General features: G+C 45.6%; 2 protein-coding genes and 1 long non-coding RNA gene across 3 annotated transcripts in view; 2 read left to right on the plus strand and 1 right to left on the minus strand.

Moving 5' to 3' along the window:
• TDP2 (tyrosyl-DNA phosphodiesterase 2) overlaps positions 1–4689 on the minus strand; it is a 39052-nt gene extending 34363 nt beyond the window's left edge. The window contains exons 1-2 of the mRNA XM_082259319.1: positions 4501–4689; positions 3214–3356 (exon numbers count right to left, since the gene is read on the minus strand). Coding sequence (XP_082115445.1) covers positions 3214–3356; positions 4501–4653 — 296 coding nt within the window. The 5' untranslated portion in view covers positions 4654–4689. The remainder of the gene's footprint in view (positions 1–3213; positions 3357–4500) is intronic.
• Positions 4690–4981: 292 nt separating this feature from the next.
• ACOT13 (acyl-CoA thioesterase 13) lies at positions 4982–27221 on the plus strand. The gene is made up of 3 exons (XM_082259801.1): positions 4982–5213; positions 24975–25159; positions 26971–27221. Exons 1-3 carry the CDS (start codon positions 5130–5132, stop codon positions 27125–27127), a joined length of 426 nt encoding a protein of 141 aa, XP_082115927.1. The 5' UTR covers positions 4982–5129; the 3' UTR covers positions 27128–27221.
• Positions 25211–25893, plus strand: LOC309557148. The gene is made up of 2 exons (XR_014225366.1): positions 25211–25381; positions 25798–25893. It is a non-coding gene; the product is annotated as an uncharacterized lncRNA (long non-coding RNA).
• Positions 27222–27423: the final 202 nt, after the last annotated feature.

Genomic DNA, 27423 nt, shown 5'->3' on the forward strand with positions numbered 1-27423 from the left:
AAAAAAGCTTAAACAAGACACATCTTTTAGGGGCTGTCCCTCTCGACATTACCCTCAGACACACAGTGCTGCTGATCAGTTTTGTAGCAAGCAGTACAGGAAGACAACCAATCCCCAAAATAGAGGGGCAGGGGCTGCAACTGTCAGAGGACTCAGAAAATATTTTTACGGTAAGTTCTTACAAAAATTCTATTTTCTCTTGCGTCCTCTGACAGTCGCAGCCCTTCCATATCTTATTCACTATTGGGACATCCCAAAGCAGTGCAGGTGTGAGGGGTGGGAAAAGACTCAACCAACAGAAGACGGTAACGTGCCAACAAGGCCAGAAAACAAACATGGTCAACAGGGCAACAAAAGCTCAACCAACCGGAGCTAACCCCAGAACAACAAATTCACCCCAAGAAGAGAAAAACCTGACTCTTCAACAAACCGCAGCACTCAAAACTCTGCTGCCAAAGGAAGCATCTGAGGATGCCAGCACGTCAATCTTGTAGAATTTTGTGAAAGTGTACACAGACGACCAGGTCGCCGCTTTGCACACTTGAGCCACAGAAGCCCGATGGCGAAAAGCCCAAGAGGCACTCGCGGCTCTAGTAGAATATGCCCTGGCAGGGAAAGGATGCACCTGACCCTTTAGTGAATAGGCCTGAACAATAGTCTGTCTGATCCATTTGGAAATTGTAGCAGCAGACGTAGCCAAAACCTTCCGAGGACCCTCAGGAAGGACAAATAGGGAATCAGACTTCTAAAAGACTATGGCAGACAGGTAAACCCTGACCGCCGGAACACATCCAACGAATGCACAGCAAATTCCTTGGGATGCCTAGGCTTCGCACAAAGCAAAGGCAAAATAATATCTTCATTGAGGTGGAAAGCAGACACCACCTTAGGGAGAAAGGACGGATTGGGTCGCAGGACCACTTTATCCCTATGAACAACTAGATAAGGCGAACGGCAAGACAGAGCCGCCAATTCAGACACTCTGCGAGCAGAGGTGATAGCCACCAGCAGTGTTGGTAGTAACTGAGTTTAAGTAAACGGCGTTACTTATCGCAGTTACTTTTCAGGGTAACAAGTAATCTGATTACCCGTCCTTTCCCTGTAACGCCGTTGCCACTACTTTCGGCTGCGTTCCCGCAATTACATCTACCGCCACTAGATGGCAGTAGATGCAATTGTATTCCCCCTCTCCTCTATGACCGCTGTCCGCGGTACTGTAACTGGAGAGAGAAGAGGAGAAGACTCAGTCGAGTGAGTCACGAGTCGGACAGCAGCAGCACAGCGCGCCAGGAGGAGGGCATAGAGTCCGGCAGGCGGCGACCCGACCCAGCCATTGCCACTTCACTTGTGACTTTTGCCAGACTGGCAAAATATATATAAAACAACCTTCCAAAAAGATATAGTCCAGGACTCCACCACCACCACAGGGCAGCAGGAAGTCCACCACCACCAGTCCACCATCGCACACAGCCAGCCCAGAAGAGGAGAGAGGCACAGACAGGCAGGCCTGAGGCCTGCAGGAGGACGGAGCCAGAGGGACCTGGACAACAGTGTGCCAGCCAGTGCCTGCCAGGCCACACCACCAAGCCCAGCACAGCAGGTACCAAAAAAAAAAAAAACCTCACAGTCAGGACTCAGACCCCCACCAGCCACCACACCACCAGTGTGCCACACCACCGCCACCACCAGTGTGCCACTCCAGGCAGCAGGTACCAAACAACAAAACAAAATACAGTTACTCACAGTCAGGACTCAGACCCCCACAGTGTGCCACACCGCCACCACTATTAAAGATCATATAGAACGTAATTGCATTATAGAATAGTAAAAAAAAGTCGCAATTACTTTGCTGAGTAACTAATTACTTTTTCAAAGTGGTAACAATAACTCAATTACTTTTTGGGAGAAGTAATTTGTAACTGTAACCAATTACTTTTTTAAAGTAAGATGACCAACACTGGCCACCAGAAAGGCCACTTTCTGGGACAACACAGGCAGAGCTATTTCTCTGATGTTCTCAAAGGGAGGCCGTTGCAAAACGGACAAAACCAAATTTAGGTCCCACAGAGGCAAAGGAGCCCTCCGCGGGGGAGTCAGAGGATGCACCCCATAAATAAAGGTGCAAGTCAGGGTCCCAGGGACACGGGGGGGGGGGGGGGGGGGGGTAGCATCACTCACCATACCATGGACCGCGGGCTCCGCTCCGATACGGGTCACCTCCCACCCTAATTGGGGGTGTCATCAGCTAAGAGGGGACGCTGCAACACAGGGCATTCCAGAGTTGAGGTGTCCCGGCGAAGAAAACTTCTCCGCAGGCTCGTCCCCATCCATCAGGGCACCGTCCTGGCGAGGCCTGGGTGGACCACAACCTGCGTACGCTCGCTGGCCAGGCTGGGACACCATAAGGATCTAGATTATCCAGTGCGAGGCCCAGCCTGGCTGTCACTTGTAGTTACCCAGGAGGATCCCCTGATACTAGCTAGCGATAATGAGAGAAATAAAATAAAAACATTTTTCAAAGAAAAATAAAAAACTGAGACAGGAGTCCCAGCAGGGTATCCTAGTCCTACTCCTAAGCTAGGCAGCAAGAAACTGATTAGCAGCACTGTGTGTCTGAGGGTAATGTCGAGAGGGACAGCCCCTAAAAGGTGTATCTTGTTTAAGCTTTTTTTATCCAGTTTTCACTACCTAGCCTGCTCCTGCAGAGGGCGCCATTACCCAATAGTGAAGAAGGGCTGCGACTGTCAGAGGACGCAAGAGAAATTATGATTTAAATCAAGCCTTTTTTATTGTGCAGTGCCATGTGTTCCTGGGATGGGGATGGACATGTGTTGTGTGCATCCCATGCCAGCAGTCCCATAGCTATCTATTGGGACACAGCCACTGTATCCCAATGTGACACCTGTATGAGAATTCACCCTGGGTGCGTTTTAGGCCACACACACCTGCACCAATTTCATATTGGCTGTTTCAATGCAGCTGTGTGTCCCAATAAATATCTATGGGACTGCTGGCACCAGATGCACACAACACATGTCCATTCCCATGCCAGTAATATAGCTGTGCACAGGGCACACAGCGAATCACCCCATGCGAACAGGGGCTTAAAGTAACCGTAGCTTAGTCCTTTCATTTAAAAAAAAAAAAAAAAAAAAATGTTAAATAGTGTTGGGGAGGGGGTAGTTTTATCCTGGGGTTGGCCTTTAATCTTACCAGCAATCTGGAGCTGTTACAGGCATTTGTTGTAATTCAGAGATAGTTTGTTCACTTCTATTTTCCTCCTGCGTCTCTTGATTTGTATTCCCCACCTGTGAGACACTCTCCACTCCAGGTTCAAAGTATGCATTAATAGCTCTCTACAATGAAAAGAAATGCACATTTAAACTATTTTTTTCCACAGGACTACCTTTAATCTGATGATGCTAAAGTTCTGAGCCTGGTCTCAAGCAGTTATTAGAACACCATTGGCACCATTTTTCAAAAACATTGGCTGTAAACCCTTACATATACCCAGTGAAGAGAATAGCCTCAGGTGACACACGGATAAAATAAATCCGCCTACATAAGTTGTACCTGTTTATCTCCAGCCATCTATTTATCCTTTCAAAGTCCAGAATTTATAAGCTTGCCTGAGAATTCAGAAAAAAAGGAGATGTAGAGCCAAAGTCACACTCTGCAGAGCAGAGCTGATTGGAGGAAATGGACAGAGCTGAGGCTATCAGCTGGAGGTCCCTCCCCCGTCACCATTTTTCGCTTTGTGTTACAAAAACTTGTCAGAAGTGACTCGTGCTGATGGCAGAGGAACAAAGCAGCAGAAAGAAATGACACATAGTGTTCTGGATTGAGATAAGTACACACTATAGGATATGCTTTTTTCAAATCTCAGGTCTGAGGTTTACAGCCACTTTAACTCCGGGGGAAAGTTAAAATTGCTTTCTTGCATTGTAGGGGTTAAATGCTCATCTGACTAGGAAAAGCAGTTTTGTACCTCATCCTCAGCTCCCGATTGCCCGCTTTCTCTTGTCCCTTACCTACTGGCATTAGACTGCTCAGCATCCGATCTTGATTTCTACCTCCGTCTTGATAAAGAGGATGCTGAGGGCACAGGGGAGAAGAGACTGCAGGGATCAAGCTAGCAGCATAGAGAGCCAGGAGAAGATGATCAGCTAAGTGAATCTACTTCTCCAGGACTCCGGTCCTCAGGATCCACTAACAGGCCAGATTTTAAGTATTACCTTGGGAAGATGCAGACTAGAATAGTGCAATCACTAAGCAGCAAATTATATCACCTGGGATGTATTTCAGTCATCTTGCAAACCTGGCCTGTTAGTAGGCCCTGGGGACAGGAGTTGAGAAACACTGCACTAGACCTATGCCAGCATTTAACCCTTGCATTGCAGGGGCCATCCCACTACAAGGGAGCTTTTTGCATTTCCCCAGAGTTCAGCTTTAAAGTGCAATTCCCATTAACCCAACCATAGAGTACAAACACAGCCATACTTCCAGTTCCCAGTCATTCTCTGCCAGATAGCACTGAGCCACCCCCTGGTCGCAGCCTGCAATGCTGGCAAAAGCTGTACACTTCTGTTCCCGGTCACCGATCACATCTCCATTTTCTCCTTGCAGAATCTCTATATTCTGCTCCTCTTCCATACTGCTCCAAACCCTGGCTGACAGGCTCAAGCCACGCCCTCCCCGGGCGGTAAAGCTACGCCCACTTCTCTCTGGGCTTACTTTACCCGCGAATACCACGCCATCCAATCCCACGTCCCCCTCCACGGATCAGCATGCTGATTAGCGGAGCACAAAAGGAAGTTACGTCCCCCTGACCAACAGCAGCGAGGTGGGCACGTCCAGAGCTAAGGCACGTGATTCAAGTAATCCGGAAGTGTAAAGCATTATACACAAAGTTGCTTACTGAGCGCTTCACCGGTGTTCTATCAGAATAGCGGCCCCCCCCGTTAGCGACAGCTTGCCTTACCTCAGCACTACTATTCTCTATTTCTGCTGCGAGAGTCTGCAACGCTTATTTATAACTATTTCCGTTTGGAGGCGGAGCTAGGGCGGAGTCTGGGTGCTCATTCCTTCACTTTGTAGAGGTGACCTGCAATCACTGTAGATCGGTCATCATGGGCTCTGTGGGTTTGAACGCATTGAGGACGATGATGAGAGGGTTGGGTGAAGGGCCCGGATTTGACCGAGTACTGAATAAGGTATGACAGTCTGATTCTGGGGTTGTCATATACGCTGCGATCTGATTGTACGATCTCTTGTTTACATTAGCAAACTCTGTCATATGAGGACAAATCTGACCCATCCATTCATATTGGATCCATTTGCAGAGGACTTCGCACTGCTTAGTTGTGTGTGGTCAAAGGCCCTGTTCACGCCTGAACGTTTGTCTGTTCGTAAAAAACGCTCATGTCTGAAGTCTCAAAACACCTAACAAGCAAAATTCCATTCATTTCAATGGCTCCTATTCAGATATGAACGTTTTGTCACCAGAAGCAAAATACCTGAGGCTGCATTCACATGTCAGCGTATTGATCGCTGGCAGAATCGCCGCGATTCCGCCCGCGATCCGGAAATCATTGCAAATCGCGGGACGCCTGTGCGTTGCCCGTGATTTGCAACAGCACCCCAAACGCTGTGCGATGTTGCCGCGATTTCCGCCTGCCGAATCGCGGTAACATTGCGCAAAAATAAATCGCAGGACGCATTATGCCCAAAAAAGTACAAGAGCTTCTTTGGAGCGTAATGCGTCCCGCGATTTTTTTTGCGCGATGTTGCAGCGATTCGGCAGGCGGAAATCGCGACAACAACGCACAGTGTTTGGGGTGCCATTGCAAATCACGGGCAACGCACAGGCGTCCCACGATTTGCAATGATTTCCAGATCGCGGGCAGAATCGCTGCGATTCTGCCCACGATCAATACACTGACACGTGAATGCAGCCTGAAGCTCAGAAAAGTACATGAGCTTCTTTTTTTGGCAGATTACAAGCGTTTTTGTTAGATGACAATTCCTGCCTACAAACACCTGCAAAAAAATGCCTGAAAAGAAAGCCAAACAAATGCATGAAAATGATACGCTCAGGTGTGAGAGCCGGTTCACACTACCACGACCACAAAGTCGCCCCGTGACTTGAAGAGACTTGTTTAGAGACTTGTTTAGAGACTTGGAAGAGACTTGTGCGCTACTTTGAGTGCCGGTTCACATTAGGGCGACCGGTGAGGCGACCTGGTCGCCTCACAGGTCGCCTCCCATAGGGAAGCTGCGGACCCGTTCTAATAGGAGCGACACAAGTCGCTCCGACCTAGAAAAAGGGTCCGGAGCTTCTTTGGGGCGACCCGGAGGCGACCGCCATAGACTTCAATGTTATGAAGTCCGTGGCGGCCGCTCCGAGGTAGCGGCGCGCTGCTCGCACCGCGACCTCGGAGGTCGCGGTGCGAAGTAGCGTCGCCCCTATGTGAACGGGGGCTCAAGAGACAGGCGACTTTGTCTGTGGGGAATGCCTGGCTAATCTCTTTCTTCTTCCTGGAAAGTCTGATAACAAGTCGTGTCAATTAAGATAAGGAGGCGACTCCCATTGAAGTATATGGGACAGTCGGATCACAGGTCGCTTCAAAGTAGTACAGGACCCTTTTCTGAAGTCGGAGCAACTTCAGTAGTGCCAATTAAGACGGCACTGATTGATTAACATTGCTTTTGTTATTTTAAGCAACCTGGGGCTACACAAGTCGCCTCACAAGTCGTGCTAGTGTGAATGGGCTCTGAATGGAGCATAAAGGGAATTGTACAGTCAGATTGTATGATCTATGGTCAGCTTTGGACACACGTAGGGCTAATGCCAATAGGAAGTGATCAGCTTTCTTTGCGTGCAATGCACGCAGTTGCAGTGTGGAATTCAAGGGGTTAAAGCAGGCCGTAAGGAGGTGACCGATGCTCTCTTTGGAGAGTGACCTGAAGGTAGATCACTCTTCAGAGATCAAAGCACATGGCTTTATTCTGTAAACAGCGCAAATGGTAACCAGTGTGTAGTGGGCAGTAACCCTTAGCAACCAGATTTCAGTTTCTGATTGTCAGATGACGTGTGCTTTCTGGTTGCTATGAGTCTCTGCACTTTGCACATCTTCATGGCTCTGTACAGTTCTTATTGCTGCTCTTCATCTTTTCTTTAACCACTTCAGCCCTGGAAGGTTTTACCCCCCCCCCCCCCCATTCTGACCAGCACTCATGATCGTTGGTTACACCAGAAGAAAGGCAGGCGGCTAATGTAAACAAAGCCGCCTGTCATTCTTCCCTGTGTAAGAATGGAGATCACATGGTTCTACTATGTAGGACCATTGATCTCTGTTCTTACACTAGTAGCCACAGCCAAACACAGTTAGAAACACGCCCCTAGGGACACACTTAACCCCTCCCTCTCCAATAAAGTTAACTCCTTCACTGCCAGTGTCATTTTTACAGTAACAGTGCATATGTATAGCACTGATTACTGTAGTAATGTCACTGGTAACCCCAAAAGTGTCAAAAATGTCAGTCAAGGGTCCGATCTGTCCGCCACAATGTCGCAGTCCCGCAAAAAAAATCGCAGATCGCCGCCATTACTCGTTAAAAAAACCAACAAAAATGACAAAAATCTTTCCCTTTGTTAGTAAACGCAATAACTTTTGCGCAAACCAATCAAAATACGCTTTTTGCTTTTTTTTTTTTTACCAAACATATGTAGCATAAAACAAATTGGCCTAAAATGTTAGAAAATTTTGATTTTTACATTTTTTTGGGGGGGAATTTCATATAAAAAAATGTGAAAAGGCTGATTTTTCTATTTTTTTACTAAGAAATGCACGCTGCTTGTTTACACGCCTGAGTGCAAAGACACAACACATTTAAAAGGAGTTGTAAAGTCAGGAAGGTTTTTTATCTTAATGCATTCTATGCATTAACCACTTAAGCCCCGGAAGATTTTACCCCCTTCCTGACCAGGGCCTATTTTGCGATTCGGCACTGCGTGACTTTAACGGACAATTGCGCGGTCGTGCGACGCTGTACATAAACAAATTTGACGTCCTTTTTTCCCCACAAACAGCTTTCTTTTGGTGGTATTCGATCACCTGTGCGATTTTTTTGATCATGCGCTATAAACAAAAAAAGAGCGACAATTTTGCAAAAATAACTATTTTTTGGCCAGTAACTTACACCTCATGCGCACAAATGTGCGCAAAGGCCATTTACATATTGTGCAGAACCAGAACGTGAGACTACATTTTCGCACATTTGCGTGTAAACGCGTGCACGTGAATTTGCACATAAATACGTGCAGATGCATAAAAAAAAATCTGAAAAAGTAGATGCTCAAACTGGAATATCATGTGCAAGAGGCCTTATATTTGTCCTGTTTATCATCGAAAGTAACAGAAAATCACAAATTTTGGGTTGTACTCAGAAATATACAGTGCATCCGGAAAGTTTTTACAGAGCTTCACTTTTTCCACAGTTTATGTTAAAGCCTTATCACAAAATGGATTAAATAATTATTTTCCTCAAAATTCTACAAACAGTAACCCATATGACAACATGAAAGAAGTTTGTTTGAAGTCTTTGCAAATTTATTTAAAATAAACAATGAAAAAATGCATAAGTATTCACAGCCTTTGCCATGACACTTGAAATTGAGCTTAGATGCGTCCTGTTTTCTCTGATCATCCTTGAGATGTTTCTACAACTTGATTGGAGTCCACCTGTGGTAAATTCAGTTTATTGGACATGATTTGGAAAGGCACACACCTGTCTAAATAAGGTACCACCGTTAACAGTGCATGTCAGAGCACAAGCCATGAAGTCCAAGGAATTGTCTGTAGACCTCCGAGACAGGATTGAATTGAGGTACAAATCTGGGGAAGGGTACAGAAAAATGTCTGCAGCATTGAAGGTCCCAATGAGCACAGTGGCCTCCATCATTTGTAAATGGAAGAAGTTTGGAGCCACCAAGGCTCTTCCTAGAGCAGGCTGCCCGGCCAAACTGAGCGATCGGGGGGAAAAGGGCCTTAGTCAGGGAGGTGTCCAAGAACCTGGTGGTCACTCTCACAGACTTCAGCATTTCTCTGTGGAGAGAGAACCTGCCAGAAGAACAACCATCTCTGCAGCACTCCACTAATCAGGCCTGTATAGTGGAGTGGCCAGACGGAAGCCTTTCCTCAGTAAAAGGCACATGACAGCCCACCTGGAGTTTGCCAAAAGGCACCTGAAGGACTCTCAGACCAAAACAAAGTTTTCTGGTCTGATGAAACAAAGATGGAACTGTTTGGCCTGAAAGCCAAGCGTTGTGTCTGAAGGAAACCAAGCACCGCTCATCACTTGGCCAATACCATCCCTACAGTGAAGCATGGTGGTGATGGCAGCATCATGCTATGGGGATGTTTTTCAGCGGCAGGAACTGGGAGGCTAGTCAGAATGGAGGAAAAGATGTATGCAGCAATGTACAGAGACATCCTTGATAAAAACCTACGCCAGAGCTCTCTCTGGACTTCAGACTGGGGCAAAGGTTCATCTTCCAACAGGACAAGGACCCCAAGCACACAGCCAAGATAACAAAGAAATGGCTAGGGGACAACTCTGTGAATGTCTTTGAGTGGCCCAGCCAGATCCCAGACTTGTACCCAATTGAACATCTCTGGAGAGATCTGAAAATGGTTGTGCAGGACGCTCCCTATCAAACCTGATGGAGCTTGAAAGGTCCTGCAAAGAAGAATGGGAGAAACTGCCCAAAAATAGGTGTGCCAAACTTGTAGCATCATACTCAAAATTTGGTGCCAAAGGTGCTTCAACAAAGTATTGAGCAAAGGCTGTGAATACTTATATACAGTACATGGGATTTTTTTGTGTTTTTAATAAATTTGCAAAGATTTCAAACCAACTTCTTTTGTGCCGGTTCACACTAGCGCGGCACGACTTCGGGGGCGACCTGTGAAGTTGCGTGCACCGCGACTTCGGCGCGACTTGCACGGACTTCATAAAATGAATGTCAATGCAAGTCGCTCCGATGTCACCCCGAAGTAGTACAGGAACTACTTTCTATGTCGGAGCGACTTGAGTCGCTCCTGTTAGAACGGTTCCCGTAGCACTGCATGGACCGCGACTTGTCAGGCTGACCAGTCGCCTGACAAGTCGTGGTAGTGTGAATGGGCACTTCATGTTGTCATTATGGGGTATTGTTTGTAGAATTTTGAGGAAAATATTGAATTTAATCCATTTTGGAATAAGGCTGTAACATAAAATGTGGACAAAGTATAGCACTGTGAATACTTTCCGGATGCATTGCAATAGAGGGGAAATCTTCCAATGGGGACACTACTGTAGTTCTGGTAACCTGGGGGTCCCTAAGGAATTCCCCTAATTTGCAGGGATTTCCTCTCACTTCCTGTTTGGCTATGGGACAGAGGTGAAAGGAAATGTCTGCAATGGGATACAGATGGCAAAAAAAAAATCTGATAGGAGTATAACCCTCCCTTAGGCTCGGTTCACACTTATGCATTTTTTATTGCTTTCTGCAGAAAACACACTATAGTCCATTCAACATGGTTTCCTATGGGACACAATCATCAAAAAACATACATTCAGTATAGTACCATTTAAATGATATAATAATGTCCATAGGCATATGCAAATCGATAGACTTTGGTGAGTCTTGCTGCAGTGTGGGTCCACAGTGGAGTACTTCCCTCCTATGTTCCCCCACTCACCAGCTGTTTACAAGACAGGCTCAAATACACTGCTCAGAAAAATTAAAGGAACACTTTGAAAACACATCAGTTCTCAATGGGGAAAAATATCATGCTGGATATCTATACTGATATGGACAGGGTAATGTGTTAGGAACAAAAGGATGCAAAATTGTTTATCGGAAATGAAAATGATCAACTTAGAGGGCTGAATTCAAAGACACCCCGAAAATCAATATAAAAAAATGATGCAGCAGGCTAGTCCATTTTGCTGAAATTTCACAGTGACTCAAAATGGTATTCAGTATTTTGTATGGTCCCCATGTGCTTGTATGCATGCCTGACAACGTCGGGGCATACTCCTTTTAAGACGATGGATGGGGTTCTGGGGTATATCCTCCCAGATCTGGACCAGGCATCACTGAGCTCCTGAAGAGACTGAGGTGCAACCTGGTGGCGTCAGATGGGCCGAAACATAATGTCCCAGAGGTGTTCTATTGGATTCAGGTCAGATGAGCGTGGGGGCCATTCAGTGGTATCAATTCCTTCATCCTCCAGGAAGTGGCTGCATACTCTCAACACATGAGGCCAGGCATTGTCGTGCATTAGGAGGAACCCAGGACCCACTTCACCAGTGTAGGGTCTGACAATTGGTCCAAAGATTTCATACCAATACCTAATGGCAGTCAGGGTGCCATCGTCTAGCCCCGGGATTCCCAAACTATGGCCCTCCAGTTGTTCAGGAACTACAATTCCAATCATGCCTAGTCATGTATGTGAATGTCAGAGTTTTGCAATGCCTCATGGGATGTGTAGTTCTGCAACAGCTGCAGGGCCATAGTTTGGGAATCCATGGTCTAGCCTGTAGAGGTCTGTGCACCCCTCCATTGATATTCCACCCCAGACCATCACTGACCCACCACCAACCTAGTCATGCTGAACAATGTTGCAGGCAGCATAACATTCTCCACAGCTTCTCCAGACCCTCTCACATCTATCACATGTGCTCAGGGTGAAGCTGCTCTCATCTGTGAAAGCACAGGGCGCCAGTGGCAGACCCGCCAATTCTGGTGTTCAATGTCAAATGTCAGTCGCTCCACGGTGCTGGGCAGTGAGCACCGGGCCCACTAGAGGACATTGGGCCCTCAGGCCACCCTCATGAAGTTTGTTTCTGATTGTTTGGTCAGAGACATTCACACCAGTGGCCTGCTGGAGGTCATTTTTGTAGGGCTCATCCTGTTCCTCCTTGCACAAAGGAGCAAATACCGGTCCTGCTGATGGGTTAAGGACCTTCTTTGGCCCTGTCCAGCTCTCCTAGAGTAACTGCCTGTCTCCTAGAATCTCCTCCATGCTCTTGAGACTGTTGTGGGAGACACAGCAAACCTTTTGCAGGGTTCGTACGGTCATGAAATTCCTGGAAAAGTCATGGGATTTTGACATGACACTTTCCAGGCCTGGGAAAGTATTGGAAAATGACTGAATCCCACAAGGTTTTGGAGAAGTCATGGAATTGGGAAAGGCACCACTGCTGTGGAGCAGATGCTTAATTATTTTATTGACAGTGGCATAGAGCTGCACGATTAAGCCCCGGTTCACACTTCTGCGTGTGCGGGGTTCGCATGTAATGTCGGAGCGCACTGCTCCGACATTACATGCGATCGGCTGTGCGGTGCGAGTTTAGCCATACAGTTTGTATGGCTAAATTCGCATCGCACCCGCAGCAAACACGCACAGGAGGCATTTTTGCAGCCACATCAGGATCGGATCGCACAGCGGTTCACACTTGTGCGATCCGATCCTGTGCGAACTGCACGATCGCACTGCGATATGCGATCAAACTGGGGGTGTCGTTAAGATTACATTGACACCCCCAGCGTATCGCATATGGCAGTGTGAGCCCTGGTTCACACTTGTGCGTGTGCGGGGTTCGCATGTAATATCGGAGCGCACTGCTCCAACATTACATGCGATCGGCTGTGCGGTGCGAGTTTAGCCATACAGTTTGTATGGCTAAATTCGCACCGCAGCCGCACCAAACACGCACAGGACCCTTTTTTCTAGCCGCATCAGGATCGGATCGCACAGCGGTTCACACTTGTGCGATCCGATCCTGTGCGAGCTGCACGATCGCACTGCGATATGCGATCAAACTGGGGGTGTCGTTAAGATTACATTGACACCCCCAGCGTATCGCATATGGCAGTGTGAACTGCCGGCGGTGGGTGTGCGATGCGGGAACAGGCTGCGAATTTGCAGCCTTCCCGCATCGCATAAGTGTGAACCGGCACTAAAAGTAAAAAAATCGCGATCTCCATTCTCCTCCCGACAATCTTAACATGACCTTTGCTGCATTGTTTACATAGCTGTGAGATAGCAGAGATCTGCTTTCAGTGCCGGTTCACACTTATGCGATGCAGGAAGGCTGCGAATTCGCAGCCTGTTCCCGCATCGCACACGCACCCCCGGCAGTTCACACTGCCATATGTGATACGCTGGGGGTGTCAATGTAATCTTAACGACACCCCCAGTTTGATCGCATATCGCAGTGCGATCGTGCAGTTCGCACAGGATGGGATCGCACAAGTGTGAACCGCTGTGCGATCCGATCCTGATGCGGCTGCAAAAATGCCTCCTGTGCGTGTTTGCTGCGGGTGCGATGCGAATTTAGCCATACAAACTGTATGGCTAAACTCGCACCGCATAGCCGATCGCATGTAATGTCGGAGCAGTGCGCTCCGATATTACATGCGAACCCGGCACTCGCACAAGTGTGAACCGGCACTCAAAGATAAAAAAAAAAGAGCCTCCTGTCTATTGACATCAATCTCCCAGTTCAGTACTATAATCACAATGAAATACAATGTATCTTTTCCTTCTGTCTGCCCGAAGGAAGGAAATTTAACCTCTTAAAGACTAAACCTTTTTTGACACTTGTTGCTTGCAAGTTAAAATAAGTATTTTTGCTAGAAAAGTACTTGGAACCCCCAAACATTTATATATTTTTTTTTTAGCAGAGACCCTGCAGAATAAAATGGTGATTGTTGTAATATTTTATGTCACACTGTATTTGCGCAGCAGTCTTTCAAACGCAATTAATACACTTTAATGAATAAAAAAAAAAAAATGAAACAGTAAAGTTATCCCAATTTTTTTTTTTTTTTTATAATGTAAAAGATGATGTTACACAGAGAATCGTGATCTTAATTCCAAGCAAAAAAAATTGTGATTCTCATTTCATCCAGAATCGTGCAGCTCTACAGTGACATGACATTTTACATTGTGTAAGCGTCTATCTGCATAGGAGCAGGGTCGGTGCTACCTATAGGTAGGCGTATAGCAGTCAGGGGCAGTGCCAGGGCTGCTGAACCGCCCCTTCAGTGCTGTGCTCGGTCCCTATCCGCCCAGCGGGGAGGCGGGCAGCTTTACATTGACTTGTGGAGGAGCAGCGCAGAACCACCACTACTACTAGGTTTGAGAGGCCCAGGAGGTGAGAGCCGTGAGGGCATTTTTTTCTTTAATTTCAGCGTGCAGGTGGATAAAGCGGGCGCCGCATGTCCTGATCCTGAAGTTATGATCTGGCCGGCCACGGCAGCCACCATCCTTTCCCTTGCAGAGTGATACTCTGAAGAGTCTGTGCAGGAGTAAGAGGTGGCTGCAGGAGCAGGTGGGGGATTCCAGCGGCGGGTGCACGTGCATGCATAGTCAGGCAGCAGGACATGGAAGGTACAGTGATTACACATTACAGCCTCAGTACCAACATATTAGGCCACAGTGTTCCTACTCTATATGGCTGTATATATTGATTCTGTGGCTGTACTTTATATACTAATACTGTGTCTATGTGTTATATTCTCACACTATGGCTGTACTGTATATACTGATTATATGGCTGTGTATTCTGATACTATGGCTGCACTGTATATGCTGATTCTGTGGCTGTACTTTATAATCTGATACCGTGGCAGTAGTGTATATACGGATTCAATAGCTGTACTGTATACACTGATTCTGTGGCTTTACTGTATATGGCTGCATATGCTGATACTTATCAGCATATACAGTACAGCTACAGTATCAGCATATACACTACAGACACAGTATCGGTATATACACTACAGACACAGTATCGGTATATACACTACAGACACAGTATCGGTATATACACTACAGACACAGTATCGAAATATAACACACAGACACAAAATCAGTGTATACAGTACAGCCACAGTATCGGCATATACACTACAGACACAGTATCGGTATATACACTACAGACACAGTATCGGTATATACACTACAGACACAGTATCGAAATATAACACACAGACACAGTATCGGAATATAACACACAGACACAAAATCAGTGTATACAGTACAGCCACAGTATCGGCATATACACTACAGACACGGAATCAGTGTATACAGTATAGCCACAGAATCGGCATATAAAGTACAGCCATATAGCACCTACTGTACTATGATCATCATAATGATCATACTGTAAACATAGTGAGATGCTTCTGCTTAGGCCTTGTTTACACTTGTATTTGGAGGGCAGTAAAAATGTGCAGCTGAGCTGCTTTTTTTTTTTTTTTACCACCCCCAACAACTCTCCCCTAGGGCCCTTTCACACAACCTTTCCAACCAGGGTCGTCTTGTCTCTTTTTCAGGCAGGCCTGATCATGAGGTCCATGCAGGTCTATGGGCAGGCTGATGTAAATAGACTTGTGTCTGTTTACACCTACCCCCTTTTCATTCATTCAGGTCCAGAAACAAAGGGAAAAGGACTGCATGTAGGATTACCACCTCATCCCTTTAAACCAGGACACATATTAATTACACAGGTTCTGTGGCTGATTAAGATGGTAATTAAACTCACTTGGTACCTTAGGTGCATTAGCCTCAGAACCTGTGTAATTATAATGTGTCCTGGATTAAAGAGATGGGGTGGTAACCGGTTTCAGAGCATGCGTGCGTTAGTTAACATGTATACATAGACCTTTCATGAAACATTAGGTCATAAATATTTACGAGAAGTCATGGAAAAGTCATGGAATTTTATTGGTGAAAATGTGTATGAACCCTGCTTTTGGCAATGGCACGTATTCATGTGCCACCCTGGAGGATTTGGACTGCCTGTGCAACCTCTATAGGATCCAGGTATCACCTCATGCTACCAGTTGTGACACTGACCCTAGCCAAATGCAAAACTAATAAAATAACAGAAAAGATGAGTAGGGAAAACATTTCAGTGGCCTCCACCTGTAAAACCATTCTGTTTCATTGTTGCCCATCTAGTGCCCCTGTTAATTGCATTAACATCAAAGCAGCTGGAACTGAATAACAACCCCCTCTGCTACTTAACTGACCAGATCAATATCCCAGAAGTTTAATTGACTTGATTCTATACTCTGACTAAAAAGTGTTCCTTTTATTTTTTTTGAGCAGTGTAGTATATACTCCTTCCTCCACTCCTTTGCTCCTTTAGGGCTTCTAAGTAGTGATGTATGGCTCTTAATTGTAGCTAAGGCAGGTATATAAACATAAAATCTTTCCTTCTCTCCTCCACTTCAGTCTCCAGGTACTAAAGTTGCCTCTGGATGCAGCAACATTCTGTACTGTTGTTGCCTACAAACTGGCTAATTACTGGAAGCCAACACTCAGAAACCTCAACATTTGGAAGCTCTGTCTGCATGTAATTGTTCAGATGAGCGGTTACATAGCAGCAGCAGTACCTGCCATACAGAGCACAAATCTGACAGCTGTTGGTGCTTTGTTGACAGCATGTTAAAGCAACGTTTTTTTAACCGCCAACAAGAATCTACTGATTTATACCAGTATCCACCCCTGGCTGATGGAATTCAGCCATCTGAGTTTAAAGTGGCCATAAACCTCAGAGATGAAATATGAACAAAGCATATCCCTCTATGGTGTGTTCTTGTGTCAATCCAGAGCACTTAGTGTTATTTCTTCATTCCTCCGCTATCAGCATGAGTCACTTTTGACAAGTTTCCCTGGTACCAAGAGAAAAATGGTGACGAGGAGGGACCTCAAGCTGATTGACAGCCTCCCCTCTGTTACTGTGTGTGTGGGGGGGGGGGGGGGCGGGGGACCCTCCCCTCCAATCAGATCTCAGAGCTCTCCTCACTGAGCTCTGCAGAGTAACTTCGGCTCCCTGCCCCCTTTTTTTCCTGACCGCTTAGACAAGTTTATAAATTCAGCAATTTGAATGGATGTAGAGAAGAGAATACAGCAGATAAACAGGTACAACTTATGTAGGAGGATTTGTTTGATCTCTGTGTATCACCTGAGGTTAGTCTCTTCATTGGGTATATGGAAGGGTTTATAACCACTTGAATCTTAAGCCTCGTACACACGCACCGATTGTTGACCGACCGATCGGCCGTCTTTTGTCCAGTGTTGTGTTGGTTGAAATGTGCTCTAGACTGCACACAAATTTTGTCGGCCAACAACAACCAACTTCAGAAGTGATGTCCTGTTCTGGTTTACTTTTCGTGTGTTTTTTCTTCTCTGAGCATGCCCAGTCTTGCTCATCACATTTTTGTCTGCTGAAATCTGTACTGACTGAAGAACAATCGGCCGTTCTGGTGACGGCCAACAAAAATTTTATAGCATGCACACCAGATTTTGTTCGGCCGAAAAGTCGCAGTCGGTTGTCGGAAGCATCATACTAACAAGCTGACAATCGGCCGATCGGACGCTGGCCGAAAATTCACGGCCAACAATCGTTGCATGTGTACGAGGCTTTAGTTTCTTCACTAAAGGATGATTTTGCGATTGCAGTCACTATCCACTGTTTGTAATTACACAGCACTACTCCCTCATTTGGAAGCCTATTCAAAGGAATGGGCTACCTTAAAGAATAAGTTCACCTTTGTGAACATGTTACATCCATTTTAGGGTGTAACAAGTAAAGCATCTGCCTCCTCTCCCCCACCCCTGTGACAGTAGGCCTGGGATCTTCTTACCGCATCCGCTGTCACAATTCAAAAAGTGCGCGGCCATGCGGGGCTCTGCATACACAGCCTCGTCATTAATTCACAGAGTTCTGTAAATAAATGGACTACAAGTACTGTCATCCATTGCAGCTGATGGCTTGTAGTTCTCAATGAACGACCAGGGTGCTGATGAGCGATCTGGTAGTTCATTGATCTCCTGTCATTCAGTAATTGCTTGCCTGTATCAGAGGTACAAACAGACAGCTACACTGACAGTCTGCAGGAGCCTGACATTGCTGATCACGGTTTTGCAATGCTTTACAGGCTCCCAAAAAAAATAAATAAATGCATGTTTTTTTTTAACCTACAAAAATTGTGCATTTATTTATTTATTTTACAGCTGAACTTTTATCTTTTAACTCAACACACGTGCACCAGGCAGATGTAAATGAGCTCTAACAGAAATCGGTGAAGGGAATATGGTTCATATGTGTTTTAAATAGTGCTTGAGCTTTTACAGCCTGGACCCTGGAAGTGCTGAGGTTTTGCAGCTAAGAGCTTATAGTCCTTTTGGACATTGGTTTACATACTTTTATATTTTACCTGGTACATTTATTGATTCAGATCTATACAGTACATCAGACCTAAATGAGCTATGACTGTGGTGGAAAGAGGGCTGCCCTTCCAGAAGATGGACAGCTGGCAGTTCATTTATTACAAGAGAAACTTCTGGTTTTTTTTTTTTTTTTTGTTTTTTTTTTTTGTTCCATCAGTCGGGTGTTCAAATAATACAACATAACTATTTTATCAATGCATAAACACAGTAAGGGCTCTTTCACACGGCCACTCCGCTGCGGGACTTTTTTTCTCCAGTCGCCTTTCAGGACAGCACATTGAGAGAGCGCAGCTCCACCCACTTCAACAGGAAACACTGCAAGATTAAAAGCTCCGCCTCTTCCACCATGCCTCAGTTTTTGTGTTTCCTCCTCCATGAGGAGACACTGCATGGAACCAGTGTGTGGGGCTGCGCTCTCTCCAGGTGGAGTAGGGTGGACTTACCCCGTTTTTTGGCATGTTTTGCGGAGACCATCCCAGCACCCCTCCCTGAGGACAAAGGGGTTGTTCCGGAGCGGCCGCCTTTTCGAGCTCAGGGGAGCAGAGCTTCGTCGGAGGGTCTCGCCTGTGCGCCGGGGGTCCGCTGGTGGGGCTGGTAGGCAGCTCGGGCGGATGTTTTCCCTTCCGCATATCGGTCCCTGGTCCCGCTGTCGGGGGACGGCAGTACGGTAGGCGGGACTTCCGGTGGGGGCGTGGTGGCTTTGGTTCCAGCCACTAGCAGCGCAAAAGGCGGCAGCAGGTCAAGGGTCGGTGCTTCCGCTTCCGGTCTCCACAGGGGGACGCGGGAAGCGGACATTTAAATTCAATTACATGCGGGGAGGATCTGCCCAGCTTGCTGCAGGCTCTGCGATGGAGGACAGAACCGCAGCGTCGGTGGAAGCAGGCGCCGTCAGCACCGGCCCAGCCCAGGTAAGAGAGGTACAGGGGTGCCTCTTCTCTTTACTATTGGGCTTATAGGTTGTTTGGTTGTTCCTCCTTGGGAGCCTGCCCTGCAGTCGGAGGTGTATGTCCTTAAGGCTTGCAGGATTGTATGTATTGTCTGGGGGGCTGTTTGTTTTTTAATCAGTGCTAAGTTAGTTATCTGATAGGTGGTTTCTGGTGTGTTTTGCCTTAGGTTAAAGCCACAGTTAAAGCCAGGGCTTCAGCATCTTCAAGGAAGTGCCCCTCTTGCAAGAATCCTCTTAAGGATACCTGGCCTAAGCCACTCTGCAGATCATGTATAGCGGATCTATTAAAGGAGGAAACAGCCCAACAGAATAGTGATCTATTTTCATCTGTACAAGAGCTTAAAGATACGTTAAATTCCCTAATAGCTAGGGGATCAGCCTCCCAGACAGATTCCCAGACAGAACAAAATGTATGGGCAATTTCTCAAGCATCCACCTCTAAGTCAGCTGAAGCGTATGACACAGAGGAAGAAAGGGCTAGTACTTTAATTTCCCTCAGAGATTCTTAGGAAGAAGTGGAAGAAGAGGAAATGTCTAGATCGTCCAGATATAAATTGGCTCTAGAAGAAGTGGATGAACTCCTTAAAGCGGTATATACTACCTTGGAAATTCCGGATGAAAAAGTACAGATGTCAGTACACGACAAAATGTACCAGGGTTTAGATCAAACCAAACATAGGGTGTTTCCGGTCCACAAGGTTCTTACGGATGCAATTAAAAGTGAATGGAAGGACCCTGAGAGGGCCCCCTTTTTCTCCAAATCTCTAAAGAGAAGATTTCCTTTTGAGGATGATGTAGCACATCCCTGGAATAAAAAACCTAAGTTGGATGCGGCTTTTTCCCAGGTTTCACGCCGAACAGATCCGTTCCAAAAAACGGAACAGAACTGAAAGGAAGAAAATCGGATGTCAGCGGATGGTATTCCGCTGACATCCGCAATGCCATAGACTTACATTATGTCCGCAAATCATCCGCAAAAAAATAGGATGATTTGCGGACATACGGAGCGCCCGTGTGAAAGAGCCCTAATTCCCCCAAATGCACTTCAGTACACCTGAATAGCTTACTCTATTCCACATTTAGGTGGAAGCCAGTCTGGGCCTGTTCACACTTATCCACAGCCCAAACTGAGGCTGGGAGCCGTGCGGTAGGGGGCCAGTGCGATGTGCATTTTATTGCATCACACTCTGTTTTAAAAAAAAAAAAAAAACTTTATTTGAAGTGTACAAATTGTACTGTTGTGAGTGTAATTTTATAATGTGTATGTATGTATGTGTGTGTGTGTGTATGTATATATATATATATATATATATATATATATATACACAAACAACCCCCACCTAAGATACATATAGTCTCCTTCAATAATTTACCTCAAGACCAACATACAAGGGTGTGTATATACTAAAAGCCAAGGGCCATCAAACATCCAAAACGTCCATGATGAGAACTGAGGGAGTGAACCAGTAAAACTAAATGAGACTGCAAACAATCTATGGTGGTAATGCTGCTAGCACGGTTCACTTCCCTAAGTGATAAAGATGAATGGATTGTGTTTATGTGCTGCGCAAACCTATATGTCACTATGTGTTGCTATAAATACTATCACCTGTAGATTAATTTAAAATGAGTGAATAAAGAAACATATAAGTGAAAATATATTGTGTGTTGCAGTAAATCTGTGCCTGGTGTGCTTGAATACTTGCTGAATCAATAGCCTCCCAATAGAGAGATAAATCCTAAATAGAACAGTGCTATACTTGAGAGACAGAAATTGGCTCTAATGAGTGGCCAGATGTGTGTAGTTTACAAATTTGCATGAAAATGACACAGTGTGAATGCAATAACTCCAATATTAGTCACAATGTGTACACATAATAATAATCAAAAACCATGTGAAATATAAACGTGCTGGATATGCTACTATGTGAAAAATATAAACAATATAAATTCAAAATTGTCCATATGAAGTGCTCCTATGTGGTGGGGGGAGGGGTCCCAATCACCAGTGTTTGGGATTATCCTGGTAAAAAACAATTGCGGTGCAATTTCCCCCTCGGGTGGGTGCCTCACCTCACTGCGTGTGACCTTGCACTTAAGCTCGGTCAATGGGAGCCTTATGCTATCCACAATGCGGTGATGGCTGGGCTGCTTCTCCTTCACTGGTGCCGCTAAGATCGTGTCCCTCAGGATAACTCAGGGGGGGTTCACACATAGGGAAAGAGAACTACCATAGTGCCAATATTGTATGGTAAAAACTGCTTTAATAAAATTAAGTATATCGCACTTACATTTGTTTGGTTCTTAGAGCTCACCACACTGGTACAGGTACTGCAGTAGTAAGCCCCGGTGTGCAAGCGAGAGTCTCCAACTGTATCATGTTATCCACTTGTGTAGATGCTTTGTGTCTCACAGCCGCACACTGACTCCAGCGTATGGCCCCCTCTCCAGGGAGTGAAACCCAGGGCACAGCCATATGCAGGAACCACAAAGTAATAAGGATCTACATAAGGATAAGTAGAATAGTAAGATTGACATGGCAATAAGGGTTCTGAGGGTAAAGAGAACAAAGTAATATTGTATATATATATATATATATATGAAATGTATATGGTAATGTGCCGAGAATGTGACATATAAATGGTGAAAAAAGAGGATACATAGTATACAAATGTGCCACCCAAGGTACCCAAATATGCTAGTGAGAAAGTGAGAGATGATGAAGAAGGAAAGTGCCAAGTGTATAAAGAGGGAAAGGGAATGGTGAAAGAAAAAGGGTTAGACAAGTACCCAATAAAACTCAGAAGTGCCTAAAAGATGACGAATAAAATGAAATGTCATCTAGATCCAGAAGGTCCTCCCAGTCTAGCCAGCAAACGCGCGCAAGCCTCAGCTCTGCCTTAGGTCGGCCGCAACATAGCACCACTGGATGGGGGCTGGCCTACGAGTTAAACGTCTCACGAGGGTGTATACAACCTGGCCTCAGCCTGGGTTACAGCATTACTCCTGGCCGGCAGCCGCCCACATTCCCATGGAGCAGTGGTCTGTCAGGAACCGTGCCCATCCTGATCCTGGTATGGTAAGTAGCTATCCCCCCTCTACCCCTGGAGGGCTTTTGGTGTGGACGTGGGCCCCTCCCTGGGACGGCGGACCCCCGTGTCCCCCACCTCCCCCCAGGTACTGGGTGAGGTTATGAGCTGGATTTTGCCACATGCTCATAAGGGGGGCTTGTTGGAGTTGCTGCTGACTGGGTTTTTCCAGGTGCACAACGAGGGAGGGGGGGGGGGGTTGAGCAGGGTTCCCTTGCTACCCTGGGGGTTGGTGACTAGGGCAAGGATGTCTTCTGGGCTCCCTGCTGCAGTTGTTGGGCTGGGGGAGCGGATGGTTTGGCATCTGTGGGTCTGCGCCTCACGCAGCCGGATCTGGCCCCAAATTTAGGCTGCGGCTTTGCGGCCTACTGGTCGGGAGCTATGTGGGGCAGCCCCAGAGGGGGGGGGGGGAGGCCACTACCATCCGTTTGGGCATCCGTCCTCCCCTCCACTGCCCCTGGGTGGTCGGCTCCTCTGCGGCTCACGCCCAGGCGGCTGGGCATCCACAAAAAGTCTCCGTTTGGGGGGGCGGCCCCATGGAGCCTGGCTGGGATGAGTGCACTTGTGGCTGAGCCTCCACACAAATTAAGACCGCGGCTTGCAGCCTACTAGGGCATATGGCCAGCTTGGCAATTCCCTTGGAAGGGGAGGCGCTGTGGGGCGGTTTAATTTTTGATGACAACCATGCCGCCCTTATTGTGGAGATCGCTTACGGGGTCACTTTGGGGCAGTGCAAGACTCGTTTCTTCATGGGGAGGACTTGTTTCTTCATGGGGTGATTGTCCCGGTTCTGGCTTCGGAATGTTTTCAGGGATTTTACTCAAACCTGTTTACAGTTCCCTGGAAGGAAGGCAAGGTACGTCCAATTCTGGATCTCAAAGCGCTAAACTACTTTGTGTGGATACAGAAGTTCCGAATGGAGTCCATTCGTATAGTAGTGGCGTCCCTACATCTGCGAGATTTTCTCAAGGACACCTACTGTACAACATGGTAAAATGCTAACGTGTGTTTCGGCAGTAGCCTTACCCATAGGCGTAGTCAAGCTTTTTCCTGCCTAGTGTCCTACTCCTGTAGGGGACAGTATAACCCAATGCTTAAGAAGATTCAGGAGCTGTGTCCGTCAATGAACATCAGAGAAATGGATTTTACGGTAAGTCAAAAATCCCTTTTTTTTTTTTTTGCAGGAAAAAAAAATATGCATTGATTATTTTTTTTTTGTTAGGGACCTGTAAAGCATTGTAATTCCAAAGTCCTGCAGACTGTCTGTGTATCTGTTTGCCCATACCTCGGATACCAGAAAGTTACACTTGAGACAGGAAGCACAATGAACTACCACAGCGCTCGAAAGCACCATGGTAGTTAATTCAGAACCACAAGCCGACAGCCACAAAAGCTGTCAGACCTTGTAGTTTTCTATTCAAAGAACACTGAATGGATGATACAGCCAGGCGAGCCCCGCACCGCCACGTCTTTTTTAGATCGTCACAGCTAGCTGGGGGAAAATGTCAGATTGGGGGAGACCGGGGGCTGGCGCATATGTTACATGTTACACCCTGAATATGGGTGTAACATGTAACATATTACAAAAGGTGAACTTATCCTTTAAGCTAACTTGTTCTTTTAGCTACTAATTTACATAGTTTAATAAGCTGATCTGTGACAATGGTTTCTATGGTGCTTTGATCATACTGCTATTTTTCCATACCTTTTTTGAGTGGCTTTCTTGGTTACCTGTTAGCTGAAAGAGCAATGACAAAATAGAAAGATTGAGAGGATGTTAGAGAAAATAAAAATCCCTTTCAAGGATCCAAGTCCCAAGGTCCACCTTAGAAAAGTAATTCTTTCACTTGCTGGAGAATCTGTCCAATACTTCTGTCCAGTACTTGTTCCAGATCTTTAAAGCGGAGTTCCACCCGAAATTTATATTTACCTCCATCTTCTCGCTCCCGGTCACCTGAAAAACAAATAGATAATCGCAATTTTTTTTTTTTTTCACTTACCTTTTAGAGAAAATATACTCACCTTACTTCCTTCTTCCTCCCCTCGGCGGCCACGGCGATTCGTCACTTCCTGGCTTTTGCAATGATTCCTGGGAGCTGAACGTCATCGCTCCCAGGAATCATTGCGCCTGCCCCGGCCCCGACGTCAGTTCCGGGGCGCGCGCGTCATTCCCTTCTAAACAGCTTCTGGGCATGCCCAGAAGCTGTGGAGGGATGACGCGCGCGACCCGGGAAGTGACGTCGAGGCCGGTGCAGTGCATCGTAGGACCGAAGAAGAAGGAAGAGGACCGAAGAGGACGCGGAAGAGGATCGCGCTGGCTTCAAGCTGCCCACACCTGAGATGGCAGCGCTGGAGAAGACAATTTCAAGGTAAGTATTTCTCCTGAAAGGTAAGTGCAACCCGGGACAGATCAGAGGCTAGCCATTGTGGAATGTGCTAGCCCTGACTGTCCCGGGGGTATTTTTATAAAAAAATGTATAACTAGGGTGGAACTCCGCTTTAACTCATTAAATAGGAAAGTTAGAATGTCAGCATGGCATCCAAGCAATTTGTATTTTCAGAAGCTGTTGGTAATAAAACAAGTGTTTCTTTTAAACTAGCAAATGCACAATTGTTTTGTACTTGTTTTACATTTTCCAGCTACAACTTGTATCTGCAAGTCCCGGAAAGCTAGTTTGTGAAATGAAAGTTGACGAGGAGCACACAAACCGTGGTGGGACATTACACGGAGGCCTGACTGCTACCTTGGTGGATATGGTTTCCACAGTGGCCCTGGTAAACACAGAACGAGGAGCCCCAGGTGTTAGTGTGGACATGAATATTACGTATGTATGCGTTTTTGTATTTTTTAATACTTTTAGGTTTTTTTATTCTATATTTTTAAAATGTGCTAATTTGTAGGAGTATATTACCAGGGCGGAAACTGTTCCTGCATTAAATTTATCTGGAATTTAGGTTTAGTCAGTAGCAAAGAGTTAAGAATCATTTTGCAGTGGGGAATTATAACTTTTCCACTGTGGATATTATCACAGAGAATCTAATGCCTCGTACACACACAACGTTTATCGGCCGACCGATCGTCTGACTTTTGTCCAGAGTGGTGTTTTGTTGGTTGGAATGTGCCTAGACTGCACACGAATTTTCTCGGCCAACAAAAATCTACTTCAGAAGTGATGTCATGTGCTGGTTTACTTTCCGTGTGTTTTTTCTTCTCTGAGCATACCCAGTCTTGCTCATCAGATTTTTGTCTGCCGAAATCTGTACTGACTGAGGGAAAATCGGCCAATGTGTTGACGGCCAACAAAAATTTTATAGCCTGCACACCAGATTTTTTTCGGCCGAAAAGTCGGAGTCGGTTGTCGGAAGCATCATACTAACAAGCCGAAAATCAACCGATCGGATGTTGGCCGAAAATTCACGGCCAATTATCGACGCGTGTGTACGGAGCTTAAGACCTGCGCAGCAAGAGTTCATGATTCTGACATCCCTAAAGGAGCCCCAATCCTCCACTTCTCTTGTATCCTGCTGGTGCTCCTGGCTCCTCCCCTTTGCTGAGTGCCCCCATAATGACCCTATTGCAATGGGGGCAGTTGTGTGCTTTAACACACAGTACTGCTTGGCCCCACCCCTGCTCCCTTCTCACTGGGGAGAAGCCAGTGGTTCAAGCTGCTGCCTCTGAACCAGTGAGGAAAGAGAGCAGAAATGTTGCTCTCATGCACAGCGCTAAATATAAAAAAAATATGTGGTCTGATGCCCCTAGTGGTGCACCTCCATTCCCACATATACATATCTATACAATTGGTTTGCCCTGGGACTTTTTATGAGCTACAAACATACACAGCCACTAAATACATAGTAGACATCATTGCCAATTTATTTGATAAATGGATACAATTCTCATTCCATTACATTGTACACAGATAAAATATTGAATATCTGATTTGTAGTGGTTCCAGAACAATACATTTCATACGTGATAAAATATTCCAAGTACCAATACATAATTCAAAAGAAAAATATATCCTAAAGCTAGACATGTTTCATTAATCCCTGTTCACATCCCCAGGAGTAGATGCACATATAAATATCTGTCAGTGTGAACTGCCTGTGATTTGAATGAAATGCAGGAACCCGCAGTGGGTTCGCAGGGTTCCCGCATCACATATGTGTGAACCGAGCCATAGTTCTGTTAATTTTTTGTTGATCTTGGGACACTTTCCATAGTTGCTCACAAGATTTTCCTGTTTTTGTGCTGAAATTTAAATAACCTCTTTCATCACCTATTAGGAAACTATTCTTTTAGTTGTCCAGTTAAGAGGTAAGGGTCATTAATTACAGAACATTTTTACCAGGATCTATTTTTACATATTTCCAGCATGTTTATATATATATATATATATATATATATATATATATATATATATATATATATATATAGATATAGACAGCCTTTTTTGGCTGTATCTAGAGTTGTTTTTAATAGATAAGCCTGGAAGTCAAATGTCTAAATTAGCTGATGCTGTATTATTCAGAACAACAATTCCATACTTTAATTACTTCTAATGATCATGCTACATTTAGGTACTGTGTTGATATCCTACCTACAGCTAATGAGTATGTTATATTTTTGTTTAAGGTATATGAATGCTGCTAAAATTGGGGAATCAATACTCATCACTGCAAATGTTTTGAAGCAAGGAAAAACCTTGGCCTTTGCAACTGTGGATTTAGTGAATAAGGATACTGGGAAAATAATTGCACAAGGAAGACACACAAAGCATCTAGGGAATTAGAATTTTTGTAATATGTGTATGTTTAATATGTTGGTGTTATGATGGAAGATTGTGTAACTTTTCTATAATGTGTATGTTACCCCACAAAATAAAATTAAATGTGTTTGTCTATACATTTAGTTGTTTTTTTTTTATTTATCCTATTGCTTTATTAAAAACCTGGTGATCCTGTCCTCTTGGTCTCCTGGTCCCTGTTTCAAACTGACCACAACAAACACGAGAGGCAAATCTGTGCTTTTGTGGTCATTTTTCGTCACTGTGATCTCTGCTAGGAGTTATGGGTTGCCGTGCGAACT

Source organism: Pelophylax lessonae, assembly GCF_965119305.1.
Source record: "Pelophylax lessonae genome assembly, chromosome: 5".
Taxonomy (NCBI): Eukaryota; Metazoa; Chordata; class Amphibia; order Anura; family Ranidae; genus Pelophylax; species Pelophylax lessonae.